This window comes from Halichoeres trimaculatus, unplaced genomic scaffold, assembly GCF_033239565.1.
Source record: "Halichoeres trimaculatus isolate MK-OKI-2021-1 unplaced genomic scaffold, fHalTri1.1 fHalTri1_scaffold_1, whole genome shotgun sequence".
In the NCBI taxonomy this organism is placed as follows: Eukaryota; Metazoa; Chordata; class Actinopteri; order Labriformes; family Labridae; genus Halichoeres; species Halichoeres trimaculatus.
In genome coordinates this window covers 34060965-34081862 of record NW_027437179.1, presented here as the reverse complement: position 1 = coordinate 34081862, position 20898 = coordinate 34060965, and the positions used below count along the sequence as shown (strand labels likewise).

General features: G+C 40.6%; 1 protein-coding gene across 1 annotated transcript in view; it reads left to right on the top strand.

Moving 5' to 3' along the window:
* LOC141787868 (metabotropic glutamate receptor 4-like) overlaps positions 1–20898 on the top strand; it is a 298257-nt gene that overhangs the window by 264763 nt on the left and 12596 nt on the right. Inside the window, exons 8-9 of the mRNA XM_074666566.1 lie at positions 9059–9195; positions 10419–11354. Coding sequence (XP_074522667.1) covers positions 9059–9195; positions 10419–11354 — 1073 coding nt within the window. The remainder of the gene's footprint in view (positions 1–9058; positions 9196–10418; positions 11355–20898) is intronic.

Below are 20898 nucleotides of genomic sequence, written 5' to 3'. Positions count from 1 at the left end.
ACCTGGAGCTCCAAAACCACAAGATAGTCTGTTACTCTGCTGTTTTGATATTAAAAAAATGGAATGGATTAAAGTATCTTTCAATATGATGTAAGAACGGGTTTGCAGAAGTCAGCTGAAACAAGCTAGCTAGCCAGTGTTGGCTAACAGGCAACATCTAGCTAACCTGTGGCTAATCGTGATCAATAAAGTCTATCTCTGCAATTTCCTTTATCTCTTTAGGAGTTTGAGGCCAACATCATCGCTGACAAGGCCCCATAACCTTATTAACCCAAAATATTCAGCAGCATCGAACAGGAGTAGGATTATTAAATCATTTTAAAACTATCTTCAATCCATTCCACTTCTTGATAAACAACAGCAGAAAGAAACAGACTAACTTGTGCTTTTGGAGCTTCAGGTGAACTTTAAGATCCCGTAGGTCCTGTGGGGTCCAGCTATAGACTGTTAAATACACTACGGTTCAGCCATGTGCTGCCGTACTCTCCAACAATATGCAATTAGTATGCATATCACACCCTCATAGGCCCTTCCCCTCAATGCCAAAAAAGTGACAAGAAGTTGAAAATGAAAAAACAGTACTCCACAGAAAAAAAAAAAAAGTGTGATCAGAGAAGAAAAACGACATGGAAATTATACACTGTCTGATAAAAAAGTAACATCAATAAAATATAAAAATGATATGATTTTATTTCAAAAACATCATAATACTACATATATATATATATATATATATATATATATATATATATATATATATATATATATATATATATATATATATATATATATATATAAAGTAGTACAACATTTGATGTCCATGTTTTTAACTTCAGGAAAATTTTATTAAAATAATTAATAATAATTAAATAATAATTAATTTTTCTACAATATATATATATATATATATATATATATATATATATATATATTCAATTTTTTTTTTGTTTGTTTTTTTTTTTGTTTAATGGTGTGTTTTTCGTTGCCAAATTTTATTTTCAATACCAATTATTAAAGGCATTGTTTTGACTCCATAAGTGTCTGAGTTGCACCCATGAAAAATTTGGCAAATGTTTTCTGCCAATGCCAAACAGCTTAGCTTGAACTGGAACTTGTTTAGGGTTGCTTGGTGGATGGAATGATTGAAGTCTGAGCAAACAAGACATATTGGCTGATCAAGAATTTGTTAGGTGGACTATTCGTAAATTGGACCCGCATCTAGTGTTTTCTTGGCAATAATTTCTTACAGTGTTCACGTTCTGTTTGTTCAGCTTTAAAACCTCAAACCTGTTGACTCCTGGACTGACTCGGCTCATATTGCCAGTTCATTGTGGTCGTAAAGCCAAACAGGATCCATCATTGACACAGTGCATGCTGAGCACAGCATTTCAACATATAGAAATCCATCTTTATTATTGATGCTGTAGTTGCTCCCACATCCTGCATAAATATAACAGGTCTTGTGTCTCTGATTCAGAGGATCCAGACCTTTCAAAGCTGAGACGCAACCAGAATGCAACAGAGAAGTCCGCTGTGACTTGTGGCACTGACATAAATTGAAAACTATCAAATTTGGTGCTGTGATGGAGCGGAGGAGGATCTGGTGTGAAGGAATGGATCTATGGTCACAAGAAAGAGGAGCATTAATGAGCCCATGGCATGGAAATATCGTTTGCAGCACCACAAGACCAAGGCTGCAGCCACCCAAGCCTTGCATCATGCTACATCCAGTAATGCCCTTCACGGCTCTGTCTGCAAATGCCTTTGCTTTCTTGGTCAATTTAGAATGAGCCGACAGGTTTTTTGGTGCCAATAATGAGGCACATGAGAAGTAACCAGATGGTATGGTGTTCTGGCACAAAACATCCAACCTCTCCCGTGGTAGGCATGATGGTTAAACAAAAGCAAGAGACAAATGTGGCCTAATGGTGTATGGTAATGAAATGAAAGGGTAATAAAAGTGAAGGGGTATACTGCGTGGGGTCCTCATTTCTTTAAAAGCAGTAGTGTTTCCTATTCATCAGGAGTGACGGGGCTGTGGCACTTTGGGGTAGTATGATCAATGTTTGAGTTGCAGATGAGGGATTAGGCCTGTCATGTGGCACAAACTGCTTGTCTAAACAGTGCTCTCACTTATTCAGGGGCATAATGAGTTCCATGGTTGCCTGTGCCACGGCAGCACCGCACTGTGTACTAATGTGACAGCATCGCCTGAGGTCGCGCATGTGTGTACCACAGGCTACTCGTTTTCTCTTGGCCTCGTGTGCTCTCACAGAAATGCTGGGGTTAATGGAGTGCTTGTAATTATATGTAATATTTAATGACTGTGGTATTGTACACCCCTCTCCCTCTATCTGCACGCTCACACCTTAACAATTACTCCAGCATGATCATTAATCCAACATGTGCTTGTTCTGCATGGATGCACAAGCGGGACACCTTGGTGAATGGTAGCACAGCTTGCTGCCCTCTGCACTGGTCATTAACTCTTAATGACCTGTAAGTAGGGAAGTCATGCAGAATTTACCACCAATCCACTCCTCCCTTCAAGTGTGCATATGCGTGTCTTCCCCGCCTTCACTGTTGCTGTCCCAGCATTTGCATGATTACTCAATTATGACACATAAACTCCACAAGTGCTCTCTAACTGAGCCTTAAGTATGGTTAGCTTTCAGTGGTGTGCTTTGTATACATGTGTCAATAGGTTAATTTCAATAAAAACTGTGTTTTAGGGTGTATAGAGGACAGAATTTGAACATTACACAGGCTCACAAATACACCAGTATTCAAATTGTCATGAACACATAAAGTGCTGCAAAAGAACATTTAGGTGGGATGGAATGAGCCGTTCTCTAATAGCTACCAGGGTCCATTCTGCATAATTTCCACAGCATTAATTCTATCAGTACAACAAAAGAATCACAGCCGATTCAACAATTTACCGCTTTTACTTTCTGTTTTTCACAGAGATCCTGTGTGCATTTATTAAACATAATAATCCTAACTGTGTCGGCTGATTTTCCAAGCGCTGCACCTCAAACTGTACTTACTGTGGATGTTCTTTCCAGAAGCAGGTTGAGTTATGTCTTTATAAGAGCAAGAAGGAATTTAATTTTCAACATCAATCTGGAGGAGTTTTTTCTGCACTAATTTCAGAGCTTGGAAGACAGCTGAATGGATTTTTTTTTCTTTAAAGCAGATGAATGTAATATTTCTGTTACACAATACAAACTCAGAGCAGCGCTGTAAAGGTGATTAGTGATGTGGGAGTCTTCATCAGCCTGATCTGTCATGAAAACACTGAATAAGAAATGAATTCACTTCTTGTTTTTGAGAGTAATTTGTAGGTTTCTTGACTTTTCTGTGAAAAAGCCGAACACAGTGACATGTTAAAGCAATGGATCAGTGGCTCAAGTATTAAGAGTTATAAACTTACTGAGTTATGACAGTTTTAAGAAAAAATGTTTTAAACTGACTTATTGTTATAAACGTCATTTGGTGGCCCTTCAGAGTTTTAAATCCAAACCCCAGAATATTACTGAAAAATATCCAAATGATTATATGAGGGGGATGTGATTTAATTAGACTGCATCGCCACCTTCTGGCCTGGAGTCTCACCCACACTGTTGTGTGTTGTAACTTACTTTTATCAAGGTGTGTGTTTGTTCCTTCGTTCAAGACAACTTTTTACAGGATACAACGAGCCAAGATAAGGTGATTATCAGTACAGTTACGTAATGAAATGTGACATCAAGTGAACGTTGCAGCAGCCCACATTTGTGTGGCAGCTCAGTGCTCCGACATATCTGTAGACTAATGTGACAAAAAGTAAACACTGTCAGTTTATAAGTAGTTTAGTACCTGTTTATATTTAGTGCAGCTGGCAGCCCGGTGCTCTAAGACATGTCCGTATTGTGTAACGTTAGTAAATCCTGGTTAGCTATGTCCTGCCAGTTGTCTACCAAGCAGAGCTAACATAACCTCACTCTTCATTTTATTGATAGACTCTCAAGTTTGAACAGACCACTGCAGAATAACTGCTGCATGTGGGTTGGAATGAACATTAGCACCAACAGTTTAGCTCCTGTCTGACAGTTAGGCTCCTGTGTCCACCATCACTACAAAATTAATCACAGAAATTGTTTTCAGCAGAGAAAAACACAAATATCTCTTTTCACTACTAAACTTTGGGAGCTGGTGTGGTGTTGTCATAGAGATCTAGACGTGCTGCAAATCAATCCAGTCCTGCTCAAAATAACCTGGAACCAGCAATATTGACGCCGATAATCTCATTTTAAGGATGGATTATGATCAGGCATATATCCAGAAGGGAAACTTTTTCAAGATCACTTTCAAACCCCTGACAGCCCCTTCAAAAAATAGGCAGGGCAAAGCAAGGCAAGTTTATTTATATAGTACATTTCAGTATGGCAATTCAAAGTGCTTTACAGGCAGAACAAATTAAAAGAAAACAATTAAAATTCATTTAAAAAGCAGATTAAAATTAAAAAGATACAATAAAACAATAAGAACAATAAATACACAATAAAACAATAAATAATTACAAAAAATTGCTGCCTCCAGAGACACATTTGTTGCCCTCTCTTGTTTAGTTGAAGATGGGTAAAGAATATTGCTTAATATTGGAAAAGGGGGGGAACCCTTTGACTTGCCTGGATCTCTACACAAATGAGTTTTAAATGTGTTCTGATATTAATCTAAGTCACAAACTGTAGGCAGTCTATTTAAAGTAATACATAAACAATTATATGTTTTCATGTTTTTATTGAACACACCATGTAAACATTCAACATACAGGGTCTAAAAAGTATGTGAACCCTTGGTCATAATAAATGGGTGACCCTCCTTTGGCAGCAATAACCTCTGTGAAATGTGTCCTGTTGTGCAGATCAGACCTGCACAACAGTCAGGAGGGATTTTGGACCATTCCTCTTCAAAAAAAACTGTTTCAGTTCAGTGATATTCTTGAGGTGTCTGATGTGAATGGCTCTCTTGAGGTCTTGGGGCATCTGATAGGTTTCTATTCAAGTCCAAGCTCTCCAGATCAGATATGCTTGCATTTTATTTTTGCCAGATGCTAGAGCAACGATGCATCCCCCGACCAGTCCCATCCCATTTTGAAGCCATTCATCAGTGGGGGACCTGTTAGAAATGCAAAATTTAAGAAACAGGCTTTGAGCCACATGAACAGCCAGTGTCTGTCTGCCAGGTGAGCTTTGCCTCTGATTGGGAAAAAACTTGCGATCACTAAAGAGTTGAAAAGACAACACAAGCTTACAGGAATACAAAACTCTCTGCAGTTTTCCGTTTGTAAAACATGATGAAAGCATGACCAAACGTCACATGTACCTCCAGTGTTACTGCATAATTTTCTCAGGAGCAGTAGTGCACCATTCAGGGTCCATTTTCCTCTCTCAGTGGTGTCCATGTGAGCACTTAGAGGCTGCATCACATAACCCCAGCTGTGGCAGAGGAAGGCAGAAGGCTTCAAAGCACTCTTACTAAAGGTGGTGAATTAGAAAAAAGTGAGAAAAACCCTGAAAAGATTGCATTTATCATAAGAAAATGTCACAGTTTACTAATGGTGTTGATGTGCTTAATATGTTTCTATAAACAAAATGCCTCTCTGCTTCATAAAGTCACTGTAATCCTCCCATGATCACTAACTGCTTTGTTACGTGGGCGGCATTGTCACAGAGGCACGGCTGAGTAAAACAGTAATACCATAATCCAGCAGGGCTGACTCATCGAGATGTGGATTAGGGCGCTGCATCCTCCGGCACCAAAACAAAGAGCAGGAACAAAAAAATACTCATCAGCAGAAATCCATCAGCAGCAATTGGCCACGTTCACTTTTTGTTCTTAACTAGGATGCTCATTGTGATTCAGGGAGACGTAATAAGTAAGAAAAGCACAGGGGCTTAAAGATTCCCTCAGTGTTTGAAGGTATAGACGTTTGCATAGACGCCGGTGATGTGAAAAGCAATTAGACGTGAAGTTTCAGCGCTCTGCCTCTGAGGATAACTCTCCACGTGTTCCATGATTAAACAGATTGCTGAGCTAAAAGTGCCGCTCATCCAGTTCCCACTAGGGAGACAAAGAGGAATCTTTGGTGTGTTTTCTTTTTTACGCATCATTACAGCTTGTCTCAAAACACCACACAGGAATACATCGTCTTTATCATTGTTATCCACTTGTTATCACATTATTATTATCTCAATGACAAGCAGGGAACACCTTGTGGAGGCTAAGTGAGCGGTTTGAAGGGTGTCAGGTCAAGAAGAGGTCGCTTCTGATCCTCTTTACAGTTTTTGAATACATAAGTTTCCAAAGAAGATATATTCTGACAGTCCTAAGACCTTTGCAAGATGGACGGCATAATGAGTGCTTCTCCGGAGCCAGAAACACAAAGCTGGTTCCAAAAGGCAGCTTGGCCTCCATATGGGCACTGTGTGTGCACAACTTCACCGCCAGAAAAGTGTTGATATTGGAAAAATCTGTAAAATATGATTATCATACCATATGGTTCAAACTTTAAATATTTGTTTCAAGTTTTTCTACAATATCTGCACATCACCATGATAACAAAGCTCGAACAGAGTCAAGCATATTTTGTGTTACATAACTTATTTACAGGATGATACTTGCCAGATATGTCTTTGTTATGTATCTGGCTCAGTGGGAGTCGTCACCTCTCAGAATCAGGTTTTATTACCAAGTAATTTTACACATACAAGGAATTTGACTTCACTCTCAATCAGAAGGTTGAGGGTTCAATTCCAGCTCCTGCTGTCACATGCCGATGGCAAAGAGTCCTTGAGCAAGACACTGAACCTCAAATTGCTCCCAGTGTTGGTCAGTGGTGTGTGAATGGGTGTGTGTGCGATAGTTAAACTGATGGTTCCTACCATAGCAGTGAATGAGGTGTGAATGGGTGAATGAGATGAACAGTGTAAAAAGCTTTGAGTGGTCAGTAAAACTAGAGAAGCACCATATGAGTTCTGGTCCATTTACCATTTATGAACAGTATCATTCCTGCTCTGGTACTTCTGAGTCCATATGGACAGTTTTAAGGAGCTGTCAAAACTTTCAGACAATCCCAAAATGCTTAATTAAAAAAACAGAAGAAGCAAAAAAAACCTGCTAGACCCATTCCTAGATACCAGTTATTCTTCTGTGTTTGCCACTGTCATGGAAAAAAAGGATATAAAGTTTACAGACCAGAAGCTGCTCCAATCTGAATTTAATGAAAAATAACTGTTTTTTTATTAAATTCAGATCCAAGCAGCTTCTGGTGTGCAGATTTAATTTTCTTTTTTTTATATTTTCTCTGTTCTTCACTCAGCACTTTAAGATTTGGATGTGTGGGCCAGTACAGACTGTACATGTGGTTCTTCTACTATATCCAAAAAGGAACATTATATCACTACCCCAGCACCTGGTGACAAAGACCTATGTCAATCAACAGGAAAAATCACCAGTGGGGGAAAAAAGAAATCTTCAGGCTGTGAAATAATCTGTGGTCAATTTTTTCTGGAGTAGCTTGAAAATAAGTACAGATCTGTAACTACTAGAATCCAAAGTACTGATTCTTACTGTCCCCTGCACAGAAGTTGACTTGTTGGCCATAAGAATGGACACATCCCCGTATGTAGTGCACATGATATATAATATTTAAGACAAACATAATGTTATTGTTAGCTGACTCAAATGACTCAAATGAAGTGCACAACATGATGAATTAGTTCCCACAAGATAACTGGTGTGCACAATACAACTAGCTTTTAGATAGGAACAAGTAGTTATCTAGGATGGGACGAGAGATCGACAGGATCCGTGCAGCGTCTGCAGTAATGCGGACGTTGCACAGGTCTGTCATGGTGAAGAGGAAGCCGAGTCGTGGATGTTTCCTCTGTATTCCTTTCAGTCGCCATCTGTAGCAGCTCTTCTTCTGTGTACTCCGGTTCATACAGGTATCCTTTTGGTTTCAAAGTGAATGGAACTTCATCATCACTGTCATAGTCACTCATTTTGAATTTCCTACGCTGCCTCACAATCCTTAGAGTACAAACAAAAGAATTACGATACTTGATCAAACTTACACAAGGCTACAACCGACGCCCGAAGCATAGCTTGTTTACATTCCCTACAGCTGAAAGGAGGAGGGGGGACGGAGCGCACTAGCGCTGTGCAGAAGGACACATGACCAGTTAGTTAGGTTCGGATAAATTTTTATATTTCCGAAGACTTAATGCACTTAAAAAATATTATATGTAGCGTACTCTTAAACTGTGGTATTACTTTTTGATTTTAGTTCTTGTAGGCAGAGAAAATAGCCTTTGAATTTGGTACGGTCTTTCCCTGTTAGCGCCTATTTCCTCGTCACCAGCGGTTACAGTCTGTGTCTTACTGAGGGAGAGGAGACACCTTTCTACTGTATCTTATGTCCTTTGTGGTAACATAGAGCTCATACAACCCCACTAATAAAAAAACTGAACTATCCCTTTAAGAGCACGTCCCATCAGGAGGAGACCCCAGGGCAGACCCAGGACATGCTGGGGAAACTATGTCTTTCGGCTGGCCTGAGAATGTCTTGGGATACCCCCGGAAGAACTGGACGAAGTAGCTAGGGAGAGGGAAGTCTGGGCTTCCCTGCCTAGGCTGCTGCCCCGGGACCCGACCTCGGATAAGCAGCAGAAGATGTATATGTATATATATTTATATATATATATCATACAAAGCAAAGCTTGACTAAACACTCCCCTAAATTACACCAGACAAAAAACAAACGTACATTTTGGGTTGAAAATTCTCAGTTAGTTGCTGATAGATTCAGCAGCATTTCGGGGTATGGGATGTCTGTTCGTTCAATGCTTTTCAAAAAAAAAAAGTACATAATGTATTGACTGAAAGGATGAGCAGCTGCTAATTTGAAGTCAACAGGCTCCTAATTAACAACTCATTCTGATTTAGTTTTTCTTGTCAAGACTCCTTCTAGGGAAACACCTCAATAAGTGATGATTGTTATCTCTTTTAGGCATTGCTGGCAACCCAGTGCTCTTCAACGAAGATGGAGACGCTCCAGGACGCTACGAGATCTACCAGTACCAGATCAGAAACCGAACTGGGGAATACAAAATAATTGGCCACTGGACGGATCAACTCCATCTCAACGTGAGCTTCGCTTCTTCTGTTTCATGTCCAAACATGCTCACACTAAAGACTGATGGAATTAAGCCCAAAAGTGTTGTGTTTGTGTTTGCAGCGAGAATCCATCTCTGAAAAGTTGTTTTCTTCAGCTCGGCAGCCCCGTGTTTGCTCACTAACTCCTTGCAAACCATTTGATAGCGCTTAGTGCCATCTTCAAAGGTGTAAATATCCAGAGGGCGCTTTCAATGATTAACATGGCAGACTGTGATGAAAAGAAAGCCATGAGAGCTTAAGGACAGACATATTTAATATAATTTCTTCAGACAGCATCACTGGCTTCCAAAAACAATACTGAGGGCAGGAAGCTGTGTGATGAAGTAACACTATTATTACAGTAAATTACACAAAGCCAACTAAACAAATTATGTTTTGACAACATGAAGAGGCAGCCGAGGGCACGCAAAAGAGTCGACAATTGAACACATGAAGCAGCTTGAGAGGAGCTTTACTTCTTTCAACGTGCTCTGTGAAAGAAAAAAGAGGTTTGCGGTCGGCACCTACTGAGAAACCTGCTAGCTCTAAAGTCCACTATTTAATTAGTGTTCTTTGAGTTCTTAATTAAATGCACATTTACAGAGAAACTCAGCAGCTTGGAATGAAGCTGAACAATTGAAGAAAATTGATAACATGGCGTTAAAGGGAGACAGGCTTAAAATGACAGATTTAACTTGTCTTTACAAGTGTGCTTGTTGTAAAAGAGGGAAATCCAGCACCCTGAAATCGAAATGATGTTTCCTCACTCTGATCACACACAGCTGAGTATTGATTCTTTAACACAAACAACTATTCACTCAAGTGAAAGAAGGAAAAACAAAATGTGTCAGACCCCGACGGAGCTAACAATGTATCCCCTCTTTTCTCTCATGTCTCGTCCTTCAGAGAAGTCGACCTCCCACTGGAGAAATTTGCTGAATCTCTGCAGAGTGATTCATTTGACCCCTGGTTTGCCCTCTCCCACCCCTTACTCAAATAAATAAATAAAAGCAGGAGCATTTAGAGCTTTCTCAAGGCCAGGTTCAAACACCCAGACATCAAGTAACACAGTCGAGATTGTCCTTGACCTCCTGGGGTGTTCATGGATCAATAAAGCATCCCCACCTCTTCGTGCTTTATTTTACAGGATACAGGCAGCTCAGTACTCCACAAATCTCTTCTCCTCTGTCTCTGCCTGTCTCCCTCCCTCACAGGTACGTTCCATGCAGTGGCCCGGCGGTGTTCGTCAGATCCCGTCTTCAATCTGCAGCCAGCCCTGTCAGGCCGGCGAGCGCAAGAAGATCGTGAAGGGCATCCCCTGCTGTTGGCACTGTGAGCGCTGCGATGGCTATCAGTACCAGGCAGACCCCAACACATGTAAGATGTGTCGCTTTGATTCCCGGCCCAACGAGAATCACACAGGCTGCGTTCCAATACCCATTGTTAAACTGGAGTGGAGCTCTCCATGGGCCGTCTTCCCTGTGCTCATCGCTGTTGCTGGCATCATGGCAACCGTGTTTGTGGTGGTCACATTTGTCCGCTACAATGACACTCCAATTGTGAAAGCATCAGGTCGAGAGCTGAGCTACGTGCTGCTAACCGGTATCTTTCTCTGTTACGCCACGACATTCCTCATGATTTCCACCCCAGATGTAGGGATTTGTTCTCTTCGAAGGATCTTTCTAGGTCTGGGGATGAGCATCAGTTATGCCGCCTTGCTCACCAAAACTAATCGTATATACCGCATCTTTGAGCAGGGTACCATGTCTGTGAGTGCACCAAGGTTCATTTCCCCAGCTTCGCAGCTCGTCATCACGTTCACCCTGGCCTCGGTGCAGCTGCTCGGGGTGTGCATCTGGTTTGTTGCCGATCCCTCCAAGGCCATTATTGACTATGAGGACCAGAGGACATCTAACCCGGTGATGGCTCGAGGGGTGCTCAAGTGTGACATCTCTGACCTGTCTCTGATCTGCCTGCTGGGCTACAGCATGCTGCTCATGGTCACCTGTACAGTCTACGCCATTAAAACCAGAGGAGTGCCGGAGACTTTCAATGAGGCCAAACCCATCGGGTTCACCATGTACACCACCTGCATCATTTGGCTAGCGTTCATACCAATCTTTTTTGGCACTTCGCAGTCCACAGAAAAGGTAAGCCTTCTCTTCTCCTGCCATTTCTTCTTTCTTCTTAAATCAAGCAGCTTTTTATCAAACTGATGGCACAACTTAAAGGGTTTAAACATATTTACATCTCAAGTGTGTCACTTAGTATTTGTTGTACATTTCTCTTTAGCAAAAATCTGCTTTTGACCCCAATCCATTTTCTCTTATTCGCAAAGTCACCTGTTTCTCTGTCCAGATGTTTCCCCGTGCAAAACACAAATGAGTAGACTGTGATGCATACTTAAGGGGTACAAACATCACTTCCCATCTTTGTGGCTTGTGACCTCTCTAAACAAAGAAAACCCTCCTTGCCACTGCCTGGATGCCTCGTCACAGGTTGCTTGTGAACACACAAGAAAAAGCTATGAGTCATATTTGTCATGTGACCCTTTCTGGGGAAGATGACTCAGGCAAAGTGAATTAAACAACACTAGTCAACCCTGAAAATAAGATGAATCCAAGACAAGATTTTAAAAAGTACTCTAAAATTTAAGATAATGGTTAAACAAAGTTATTACACTAATTGATGTAGGTTTTTGATTGTTATACCTTAAAATACCATCATGTTTTCAGTGTCTGTCTGATAAATGGTGAATGAAAGGCTCTGATAATGGGCACACATTCAGATACATATTCATTTACCCATTTTAGATGATCAGTCTGTGCTCGCCACCTTCAGACATGAGAAACTGTGACACCATATTTCCATCTTTTTGACTATTTGACGGCTGTTTAACATCCCTCCTGCATTCCAAACTTTTTTTTATCCCAAAAAGAGCATTATAACTCAGTCTCAGCTGTCTGTGATTTCAGGTATTTTTGTGCTACTTTGCTCTTCTTCCCCATGTCTCTTCATCTTTCATCCCCCTGGTGTGATAACAATGACTCATACGGCTGGACTCATCCATGAGGGGCAAACTTGCCTTGCAGATAAATGGCTCTGTTCACTGTTGTAGCAAAGATTGGCATTTAATTGCCAAAACCCTGAATATTAGCGGATCCGACTTTTTACATTTTTTTCAGTCCACACATTGACTGTACTTTGAATGACTTTTCACTGTGCAAAATAACTTGTATAGAAAATACAATGTGTTGTACTTCTGACAGAGTATGAAGAAGCTCTCAGCCTCTCTCTGGGTAAAGGTCTGGTTTTGCTGGGTGCTGGCTTTATGTGTCCCAGAGTAAACAGAGAGAGGGAAAATGGAGGGCTGCACCCCAAATTGGACACAGATTGGACATTTTGTTCATAAACCCCTTCCAAAAGCTGCAAACAGGGGGACAAAGCCACAAGGCATGGTGATAATTATTGTTATGTTGAGTGAATTGGATGAGCATGTGTCTGAGTCATTTTGTATATTTCATTCTGGGTGAGATGAGGGGCCTTGGGTGGTACCAATTGTATGTCTGTAGTTTGTTTATTGCAAAAGTGTTCAGAATTGTGTCCAGTAATTGTCAAGAGAACTGATCGATATATCACAATCCTCTCCCTGAATGAGTAGTCAAATTGTGACTACCATACTTAAGTTTTTGCTTGGAATATTGTTTCTGAATGTCTGAATGGACTTGGTAGAATTCTCAAAGATGTTTCACTTTTCTCTGAAGGCTTCTCAAGTCAAGTTTCCTTACTGGATTAACCTTGGAAGTGTGTTTCTAACTCTCAGTACTCCTCACATGGTTCAACTTTTTTAAAAACCAGAGCTCTGCAATCTGAATTTGTTCCCCAGTCCCACGCGGCACGCTGTTTGTTCATTTCCTTATTAGAATATTCCACTCTTCCTGACTTCCATGACAAGAGCAATTTTAAAAATGAAGTGAGCAGAACTCAGCCACAAAACAACAACTGAAAATGGGATGTCATGTGGAAGCCACATACTTTAAATGAACTAACAATGTATGAAGTGTGGACACAGTTTCATAAGGCCATTCTCTAATAACTCTGCAGGCAGCACGCAAGCTCATGACTCACATATATGTGACGGCTGTATGACACACTGCATTAGAGACCCATGAGCTGTTTACACCAACACAAGCTCACACTCCTGCTCTCGTGTCAAATCAATGTGCCTGACCTCATGAACCAAGGACCTGGATCACATCCAGTGGGAGCACTGGGAGGCCACAGGTCAAGAGGGATACAAAAGGGCTGTGGATACGGAGGCAGGGCTTGGACCTCACACTCAGCAGAGACAGTGTGGGTTCAGAGCCAAAGGGGTAGAACAATAGCACAGTGGAAATGTGTAGATCTGGTTGAAAGAGGTCTTTGGCAGAGTAACAAAAGAGCCTCAGTGGCTACAAGAGAAAACAGTGGTGAGAGAAAAAAGCTCACACTGGCATGGACACTATCAGCGGTGCCAGCATGGGTCTGACAGATGCAACAAATTAATCCGTACCTCCCTCCCGTTGGGATTAAACAAAACAATGCATCAAAATGCCGGCCTGGAAAAACTGGCTGTGATAGTTACCTTTGTAGAAAAATGTTCTTTAGAGACCGAGTGTGTACATTGTGTCATGCTCACACCACCAACTGTTTTTTTCTACAGTGTACAGCACTGCAGAAAATATGCATATGACTGCAGCCAATTGAACTTCATTAAAAATGCAGGATGTGACCCGCAGTACAATGTTGTTTTTTTTTAATATGCAGCACATTGTGTTAACACTGCAGGGTCTAAAGTACTCTTGCTCCACATGTTGGCCTTCTCTTAACCCATAAATCAACCGGTGTTCACACTTAAACTAAGCAACAGCGCCTACATGTTGAAAACAATAAGAGACCTGCTGAGCTGAAAAGATACGGCTTGTTTTGTGATAAACTTACTGAGATTTATTCAGAGGAGCAAACGTCAGACGTCACCACTGTGCTTTCTTGATCACCACCCACACCCAGTAGAGAAAAAGAAGTCCCGAGTGCCGTCCGCATTATTTTTTAATGCGAGTGTTGCACTTCTTAAGTCGCATGTCAACAGCAGCCATGAACATCAGCAAGTTCTTTGTTTAATCCTTCCATCTCCTCTCTGAAGATGAAAGGGAATAATACAGTCACACAGAGATTGAACAGCTTTTTTGGAGGATGAGGTAATCTATTAGCTAGCGTGGCTATGAATAGTAAAATAGAAGTGGGAAAAACCTTTGAAGGGTAAGTAAAGTATTGCCTTTCTCCTTCTTCTTCTCTTTAGATAAATTTAATTCACAAACCCTGAAAAATGGCCCTCACTGAGATTAATCTGAGACACTAAATTATATTAGTGACTCATTCGTTTTTATTTCGGTTGGAAAACTGTACACAGAAGGGCTGGGAGGTAGTTTCACTTTTATCATTTGGAAACTTCTCCAGACGCCTCCAGCATTGTTAAGGTAAGACGTGAAATGGAACACAAAATGGAAATTTTGCTGAAGGCAAATGTCCTACATTATTTCTCTCCTCATTTGAGAGAAAATAATCATATTTAATATATTACCAAAGGAGCCTTTGAGTGTCAAGTTGGAAAAACTTTAATATGCAGCACTAAGTTGATTTGTCATTGTTTGCTGTCTCTTAAGAGCTGACACCTAAAGAAAAGATGATATTTAAGTAATTTATTACAACAAACAAAACGGTTTATAACATTATATCTTCCCTCTTCAAGGTAAAGGAGAAATGTCGCCATGAGTTGTGATCAATGCAGGAAGAAGAAAAAGCACCAAGCCGGGCAAACTTAATCTCACACAGCTCCTAAAGAAACGGCATGTTCTGCCAAACAAGATGCCAGAAAGCCCAGTGCTGCAAACAGGTGCTGATCACATTAGCTCAGCAGACTAAGCCATGACTTGATTGTGAATCTCCAACAGCTCCTCAATCTGTGAGCCGGGAAGAGCTAAACAGACTGATTGCTATGTTGAAGACATGATTCTAATGCACTGAAAAACCTCAAAGTTTAGCAGGTTTCATTATTTTATTTCTAAAAAAAAAAAAATGTCTCACTAGATCTAACATTAGCCACATCATACCTGACAAGTCCAGGAAAATGTCTTGTTCAAGATATTACAGTCAATAAAGAGGTCTGAGAAAAGTAATGAGAAGAAAATCTTCCAATAGGGTTGGAAAAATGTTCTTGTTGAGCTCCAGAAAGTACATTATTCTTATTTTAAGATGCAAAACTAGATAATGTTCCTTATTCCATTAGGAGGTGTTTATTGGTCATTTGATCAATCCAGGCCTTATTTTTGACTCTTGAAATAAGACAATGATGTGGATTTGTCAAGAAAATGTGGCTGGAGCTATCAGAGGGACAGTGACACAAAAATACAAACACCCAACTTCCTTTTTTTTTTTCCTAAACAGTAACACAGGTATTAATTTGATTGATTTTTTTAAAGAAGTAATTTTGAAGACGTACGTTTTTGGCTTACTGGAAATACATTTTGGGGATTTTGTTTTTATTTTTTTGAGAGAACTAAGTGTTCTCAACAAAGACTAAAAAAATGGACGTCATCTTGTTCAGCTAAAAGTGAGGTCGCCATGAAAATTGCTCCCCCTGGTGACTGGCTGCAATATAGGTCAAAAAATCTTGCTCCCCAGCCATTTCAGATGGGCTGTGGTCAAACTTTAAAAAATTAATACACCTCGTAGAAATGTTTCTCACGTCCGATTGTTGTGGTGATTTGAAGAAACCATTTTGCTGCCTGGTATTCAATTCCTCTTTTTTTCTAAAAGGTTTCATTTTCAGTAGTTATAAGAGGTTCAAAACAAAGTTTTACGTCATGCTTAACGATGATTGACAGCTGCCGTTCTTGTGTATTTTCCAGGACTGTAAAATTTGTTGGGAGGTAGAGTCAAGCAGTGATAAGACTCTCGAAAGAAAAAAATATTGTTACTCGGCTCCACCCAGATTGTCCCAAAATCCCTCACAGTCTCTACGGCACAGACTCTGGCTGTGGCTGCACCTGTGACGAGGGCATTTTGGTTTCAAAACCGTACAGCACGCTGATCGCTCTATATACTGTCTATGGTTCTCAACAATGATTCCACTCTTTTTGAATGTTAAATTATTGTCTTTGTTTATAGATTTTTACTTGTCTTTAAGTGTTATTTTCCAAAGTCTTTTTCTTTCTTCATTTGACTTCAGCAAGGATTTGGAGGCTGTAGTTAAAACTTTAACTTCCTCAAGTGCACTGATAACCCTGTGTTAAAAGAGGCCTCTTGATTTTGTCTCAGTGACATCCAATCCAAGCTACAAATATTTATTTATCTGCAGACTTCCACCTGACTCACTCACCATCCTGTTAGCCGTCTCCAAAACTCTGCTGACACAATCAACTTCAACTGAAACCAACTGTGAGGAGTTTTTAACTTGGTATCAAAGCGACTGAAATAAATGCTGTTGTCTTCATATGACCCACAAAAGCAAACAAGACCATTAGTGACAAGACTAATAGTTTCTACAATGTGTTTCTTTTTTTTTTACTGCTTGTAACCGCTTCCAATGGATCAGTGTCAGACGAGGCGGTTCACAGCATGCTGCCAAAACAGCATTTGTTTCCTTCTTTCACAGCAAGGAATCCCAATGAGTGATACATATGACTGTTGAAAGAAAGCAAGATTTTTTATTTTATTTTTTTGTCAGAAAACTCTACTTATGCAGCAGCAGCAGAACAGGATCAGCAAAGAGATCAGACGCGGTGTCCACAGGGGCTGCCAAAACTGAGACAAACTGAAAGTTCCTCACAGGAGCTTAAACTGAAATCTTTAATAAAATATGTCCAACCAAAGAACCATCAGATCACATCTCAGGCTTATTCCTCATGAGAACTTTGCAGTGATTTTGGAAAGTGTATACAAAAAAAAGTAATGGGGTGTAAGATGTGAAATGCTTCCACATATCGTTCTGTGGGGCTTTTACTGCTGTGCTATTCTTCAGGAAAAAACAAAGCCTGTGACAGATTCTCTGAGCTGTTACATAAACAATGTTCTTATTTGAGGAATTAACACGTCAACAAACACACCTCATAATCATCATACTGTAAATGACAGGCTGCACAAAGCCTCGCAGCCCACGTTGACATGTCTCTTCAGAGCAATTAAATGCTCCACTTCCTCCGGGTCTTGATTTACCTTATCTCACCGCCTATGCGCTCATCACCAGTTTACAGCGGGGCCTCTGCCTCAGCAATACAAGCACACTCTCATTTATTTGTCATCTGGTGCCAGGATAAATGTAACGAATGCCATGGGAGGCTTCCTCTATCATTCAAACGGGGACATCTGTTCCATCTACGCAGCATGATCATCCAGCTTTATGCTAGCTTCGGGAACAGAAGTGACACCTGCTTACCTGGAGGAACGGTCTAAATCAGCGGCTGTCTCAAAGATAGAAGCGGGGAAAAGAGACGTTGGACAATAGCATGCACGGGAATGAGGCTTCAGCACAATAGGCTCAGTTCAAATTCAATCTGCCCACACAAAGAGGGTCCTGCCATTACGGTGCATGAATGGGCTGATGAATTGAGTGCTGTTGTTTATTTCTCTATGAAGTCTCCATCACACTATTGGCACTGTCAACTCCAAGGGAAAAAAACTGCTGTTAGTGCACTAGTCAGACAAAGAGTGGGAGTTGCAGTGGGTTCAACAAGAGCAGATGTCAGACAGGAGTGCGCTCATGACTGTGCCGGCGCAGTGTTTTCTCCTGCTACCTGTTAACACCCCCCGGTCCTTCCTATTACTCTCTTTGTCTCTTCTCGGTGCAAAGATAAACAGAATAATTCACAGTTGTGTCCCGCAGGCCCGATAATACGTAATGAAGACGGATGCTACGAAGCAGAGGGAGCAGAACAACATCTTGGACTTCAGATGTTGCACTCATTAGGCCTACAGCACCAGCGTCGTCTGGGCTTCTCCGTTGACCTCTGGGTGCTCCAATAATGGCTGAACAGGCCGTGAAGCTAATCAAGGCCATAGGACCCTGATCTTTATAAACGATATTATCCCATGTTGCTATGTTGTTGTGTCCCCACAGGCTTCTATTTGTTTATTAGCTTAATTAGAGCGCAATTACAGGGAATTCTCATGCAGCAAGCCCCTCTGTTGAATGTTTTCATAGCATGCAGAGAAATAACGCAGCAGCTTAATGCAGAGAGGGAATTATACAATTAAATGAATTTGATTGTTTGCATCCTGAAGCAGAAGCTCTCTAGAGTCCCTGTTTGGAAATAGAATCTGTTTACATTCATCAAGCCTCAAATTAATCTAATGTTATCACCGTGGTTCTGACTCTGCACTCTGCAGGCAGCGATGTTAGTTATCCTAACTCCTCATCATATACGTACTGATGGATTGTTTTCCTCCTGACTTGTTTGGTCATTAATGTTGCCATACAGGCTCGTCCCCCCACGTTAGGCTTCGCCTCCGGCGAGGTCGCTAATGGTAATGTGTAGATACTAGGTGTGTGAGATAAACAGGAACTCGCTTTTATGAGCTGCGGTGTGTGCATGCTCAGGTGCACTGCAATCAGGAGGAAACAAATTAATGGATTGAAAACTGGAGTGGCTGTGACACTGAAAACAGGACTCCATTTGTAAGCAACGGCAGTGTAGCTCCATCAACAGAAATGTTTTGAGTTCCACGAGTCACAAGAGCTGTGCTGACTGTATTTTTTTACGGTTATAAGGGTACATAAGCTCTATATATATTATATATCTGACAAGCACTTCAAGGCAGGCCATGTTTTCTACAGGTCATTGATGATATCGGTGAAATATATCTCTAATTGCATCAGGATAGAAATTCTTGGGGCTTTTTTTTGGCAGGTGATCAGCTATGTCTAACTTGTAGGGAAGATGATTATTAATTGGTATTTGGCTGGCTAACAAACATCCTAATTTACCTGCCAGTGTCTTTTGGCCATACATGATAAAACTTTGTGCTTTATCCTTTTTTTGTAGCTAAAACTAATGATCATTAGTTTTCTTGTAGAGATGAAGCTCACAATCAGGACTGTGATATTATGACAAATCAGTGACAAATCAAATAAATGTTATATCTGGAATAACAAATCTAGAGCAGCTAATGTCATATTAGTAAAAAAGACCTAACAACACAACAATATGAAGATCTCATCTCATCACAACGCAAAAGCTACAGTTTCAATGTGTACAGTCCAGGAACTTAAAGACAAATTTATCAAAGGAATGAATCCGCGTCTTGTTTCCGAGGATTTCCCATCATGCACTTCTGCTATTTGCTCAATCCTGAGGCAGCAGGCACACAGCCCTGATGACATTCATTTGCAACCCCCCCAACAAAACCCTCATATTCAACACTGCATATGTGAAAATGACAAATAGTAATTTAAAGTAATATTGACGGACTAAATCTAAAGATATGTTAGATTTTTGGTATTTATCGATATTTGGTATTTATCTTATTAAATTAGGAATAGCCAGCCGAAAACCAGAGTACTAAAAATTTACTCAAGTACAAGTACTGTTACATAGCTAAAATTGTACTCAGTTACAAGTAAAAGTGCTGGTGTTAAAATAATAATTAAGTTTATAGTTCTCTTCTCAAATTCTACTCAGAGTATTCATTACATTTTGAACCAGGGATGTTATTTCAAGTTGACAATAGCAAACATTCACATTGATATGACGAGATGTTGCTGTCAGTGTTGTCATGGTACTGTCAATCTTTGATGGATTTTTCCTCTTTAGAGATAAGTATACTATCACACAAGTATACTTCCTGTCAAACTCTCAAACCCACGCCATTTGCACAATGCTCAGGTAGCGTGGGTTTCTGAGTTTGACAGCAAAATAAAAGAAGAATACTCACAGTAACATCATAAACTATCCAAGAAAGGAATGTCTCAAGACAGATTGACCAAATGATTGCTTGATGCAGAGAGTAAGACATTGATTTCCCGATGTAACTTATTCCAACACGCAGGCTTAAATACAGCTGATTCACCATCATCAGAAAATGATGGACAGCACTCAGGCTAACCGATGCATCTGGAGGCTGTCTCCTTTTCTACATGAACAATTCCTCCACTTGTCAGGTATCAACTCGAGTATCAACTCCGCTGCATTGGTATTTCATCTCCAGGGACCTGTGCTTGCAGTGGTGGAGTTTTCCTTTCCTTACGTCATTGGCGTGGTCACTATTGAACAGCCTTATTGGCTACAACAGTGTTTCCCCAACTTTTTTTTCAGGTGACCCACTTTTTGGGGCGAACATGTTGTTTCTGCATTATCTTACACCTTTTGTACCAGCTAACAGGCATATAATATTTGACAAATGCATTTTAGCTCTGTTAGGCTTACACTCTGAAAATACTTGCATTTTTGCTATACGGGTTAGCCTGCTTGCTTTACAGAACTGTATCCCAGTCATGTGATATTCAGGACAAGATATTAAGATGCGATGTTCATCCAGAATAAAGGTAACAGCATCCGTCTATGTCCCTTTTTTAGTGTGACGTCACTGCATAGCTGTAACAAGCTTTAACAGCCCTCTTTCTGCAGCTGGTGCCCGTCCAAGATCCAGCAGTGACGTTGG